The sequence below is a fragment of the Nanorana parkeri genome, unplaced genomic scaffold (assembly GCF_000935625.1).
Source record: "Nanorana parkeri isolate BGI_ZX_2015 unplaced genomic scaffold, ASM93562v1 scaffold2031, whole genome shotgun sequence".
NCBI lineage: Eukaryota > Metazoa > Chordata > Amphibia > Anura > Dicroglossidae > Nanorana > Nanorana parkeri.
The window spans coordinates 96,732-100,669 of NW_017308299.1; the positions used below are offsets into that span (position 1 = coordinate 96,732).

The 3,938-nt window shown below is 55.7% G+C and overlaps 1 protein-coding gene across 1 annotated transcript in view; it reads right to left on the minus strand.

Annotated features, from left to right (window-relative positions):
• The window catches only part of GLG1 (golgi glycoprotein 1), a 38,015-nt gene that overhangs the window by 29,504 nt on the left and 4,573 nt on the right, over positions 1-3,938 (minus strand). Inside the window, exon 2 of the mRNA XM_018572437.1 lies at positions 325-551. Coding sequence (XP_018427939.1) covers positions 325-551 — 227 coding nt within the window. The remainder of the gene's footprint in view (positions 1-324; positions 552-3,938) is intronic.

The following is a 3,938-nucleotide window of genomic DNA, read 5'->3' on the forward strand; positions in this document are numbered from 1 at the left end:
GGGCGGTCACCAGCGTCAGGGGCGGTCACCAGCGTCACGGGCGGTCACCAGCGTCACGGGCGGTCACCAGCGTCACGGGCGGTCACCAGCGTCAGGGGCGGTCACCAGCGTCAGGGGCGGTCACCAGCGTCACGGGCGGTCACCAGCGTCACGGGCGGTCACCAGCGTCAGGGGCGGTCACCAGCGTCAGGGGCGGTCACCGGTATAGCTCAGAGCCGGCGGCTTTACATGACAGGACATTAGATGTATTTTTAGTGACTAGAGTGCCACCTTACGTGGGCGACAGATCACCTGTACAGGTCACATGCATGTCTCCCCCCTGACTGATCCAAATCTTCCTTCATCTGCGAGTCCTTCATGAGAGTCAATGGACAGAGAGCACAGCGCACGGGGTAGAAGGATGGGGGGGGGGTGACAGCAGGTCTGAGGAGTATGAAGAACACCAGCATTGCTCGGGAAATTCTGAACGGCAGCCCAGGACAGGGAGGGGGAGGGGTTACTGTAGTCCGAGTACTTACATGGTTACAGTCCGATGAGATTTCATTGTCCGCCTGAGAACAAAAACAAACATTGAGAGAGTCAGTCTGAGAGCAAATTAATGAGATCAATCAACTACAAGACCCCGCCCACAAGTACCGCTCAGTATCCCGGATCAGAACCCGGAGCTCACAGACCCAACCACAGGATTATACCGTGTTCTACCCACTAATGACAGATGGGATACTGATGAATGATGGTGGGGGACCCTCATAATGGGCACAGCGGGTGTACAGACCCGGGAACTCAGCACAGGGATGGTGGGGCCCCTCATAATGGGCACAGCGGGTGTACAGACCCGGGAACTCAGCACAGGGATGGTGGGAGCCCCTCATAGTTGAGCTGTATACATAAGTAGGTGGAGGGGTCACGCTGGGGGTGGTCACTCGGCGTTGTGCGTCTGGTAGTCACGCTCGGCTATTTCTAGGCTGCATCCCACTTTCAGACGCTATAAATAACCCGGCAACTGCTGCGAGCGCGTCGTGTGTGAGCATTTCCAGGGTCCTCGTTCAGCCCGGCGGAGGGGCCCTGAGGATCAACGACTTCAAAAACTGGGTTCATGAGAGAAACGCCCCCCCCCAACCCTTGCGCATGTACTGAAGGAAGCAGCTGCAGACCCGACACCTCTCCACCCCGACCTATTCTGTCACATGGGTCAGACCCGGCGGCCATTTGTTCTGTTTCTGCACCTGTTGGTGACACCACATCTTATATCACCACTATAGCAATACCCGGGAAGGCCGAGATCATGTGACTCCTTACAGCGCTGGCACCCGTCCTGCACCTAGCCACCCCTAAAGTGGCACCCGTCCTGCACCTAGCCACCCCTAAAGTGGCACCCGTCCTGCACCTAGCCACCCCTACAGTGGCACCCGTCCTGCACCTAGCCACCCCTAAAGTGGCACCCGTCCTGCACCTAGCCACCCCTAAAGTGGCACCCGTCCTGCACCTAGCCACCCCTAAAGTGGCACCCGTCCTGCACCTAGCCACCCCTAAAGTGGTGCCCGTCCTGTGCTTTGGTACTTCTGATAGCAGCGCACTTCCTGTTCTGTGTACTCATAGCTCTATATCCGCAGTGTGAGATCCTCTAAGGCACTGCTGCCTCCGACCGGTATTTTCAGGAGATTGATGATGTCATTACACTGTTCTCCTTGCTGGAGGCACCGACACAGAAACAAAGTCTTGCCTCTACCAAGATGGCCGCCCCCCATACTGGGACACCAGTGCAGAACAAGACAAGGCAAGTCAGTAATGGGGGAAAGACCAGAGGCAATACCGGAGACCAGAACGTCACACGTCTCCCACAGTACAGGTCCTCTTTAAAGAACCAGAGAAGCGCCATCATTTACCTTTTATGGCGGGTCAAAGGATGGACTCGCGCGGATTATTAAAGGTGCGCCAATCTTTTATTACAACCCGACTTTATACCTGCAATAAAGGGGCCGGCCCACCCAACCCAAGAAGACTCGGCTGGGGTTGTGGAGGTGTCCACACATACACATTGCCTAAAGTATCGGGGCGCCTTTACACGCACATGAACTTTAATGGCCCCCCAGTCTTAGTCCGTAGGGTTCAGTATTGGGTTGGCTCCGCCCTCGAATGGCCTCCCAGTCTTCAGCATGCGCTGACCCCGCCCTGTCATGTGACGTGGCCGACCACTTCCTGGCTGAGTTGCTGTTGTTCCCGGTTGCTTCCACTTTGTTATAATCCCAGTAACAGGTGACCGCGGCGGAATATTTAGTAGCCGGGAAATGTCACGGACGGACTTATTGCGCAGGTGACAACCTATCACGGCACCGCGCTTGTAGTCACCGAGCTCCTGAGAGCGACCCGTTCTCTCACCGATGTCTGTAGAAGCGTCTGCATGCCGAGGTGCCTCGTCCTATACACCGGGGGGGCCACGGAGGTGATTGGAACACCTGAATCACATGATGTGGAGGGGGAGGGGCCCAATACTTTGGGCAATATAGTGTATATATAAGTTCCCAGAGCCGGGCGAACCTTCTCTGATGTGTCCGCGTACAGTAAGCTGAGCCCAGACTGAGGACAGGAAGTCATGTGACCGCGGGATTCATCAATGTATATGATTATTGGGGGAATTATTGATTCTGGAACTCAGCCGCGTGTCTCCATGCGGACTCGGCTGGGAACACGTTGTTCCTGGACCGTCTGCTCAGTCACACCTTATGTAAGCAGAGCGAAAGTTTACAATCCTCCAACAAACAATGTACAATGTATAAAACTTTATCATGTATTGAAAGGAACAATAAAACATCGATGACGGAGACCGGCGGATCCCTCCTGAACCTCGGGGAGCTGTGCGCAATTCTTCCAGATCTGTAATCCAATGTCAGACTTCCTGTAATAAAGACCGGTCACTGCCGCTCTCTCTCCTTGTGCAGGGTGCCTGGTCTCGTCTCCGCCCCCTCCTGTAATAAAGGCCGGTCACTGCTCCTCTCTCTCCTTGTGCAGGGTGCCTGGTCTCGTCTCCGCCCCCTCCTGTAATAAAGGCCGGTCACTGCTCCTCTCTCTCCTTGTGCAGGGTGCCTGGTCTCGTCTCCGCCCCCTCCTGTAATAAAGGCCGGTCACTGCTCCTCTCTCTCCTTGTGCAGGGTGCCTGGTCTCGTCTCCGCCCCCTCCTGTAATAAAGGCCGGTCACTGCTCCTCTCTCTCCTTGTGCAGGGTGCCTGGTCTCGTCTCCGCCCCCTCCTGTAATAAAGACAGGGCACTGCTGCTCTCTCTCATTGTGCAGGGTGACTGGTCTTATCTCCGCCCCCACCTGTAATAAAGACCGCCTACTGCTGCTCTCTCTCCTTGTGCAGGGTGACTGGTCTTGTCTCCGCCTCCTCCTGTAATAAAGACCGCTCACTCCCGTTGTGCAGGGTGACTGGTCTCGTCTCCGCCCCCTCCTGTAATAAAGACCGCTCACTCCCCTTGTGCAGGGTGACTGGTCTTGTCTCCGCCCCCCCCGGTACTGGGTGGAGCCTGCTGGGTCCCTCCCACAGCTCTGCTCTCTGCACAGTGATCATGCCACTGCAACTTTTACAAGGTAATATCTGGGTATGGAGAGGCATTGGGTTTCTATCATTTGTGATTAGTGAGGAATATTTTCGGGAAGGTTTGTGGGCGGAGTTCGGCTTCTTTATCTCCGGGGGAATCTGCGGTGAGATGACTGCGATCCTTCCTGGTTCTGCCTCACCCAGCTCAGGTGTTGCCAACCTCTTGCCAAGGCCATGGCAGAGCTGACAACACAGACTCCCCGGGAGGTAAAACCCATCATGGGGGTCACTGTCCACAATCCACCAAACACTGAAATATCAGCTGCGGGGTGCATGGAGCAGGTCAGACGTGGCAGCCGCCCGAAATGTCACCAGACACAGGAAACGGAGCAGATAATTATA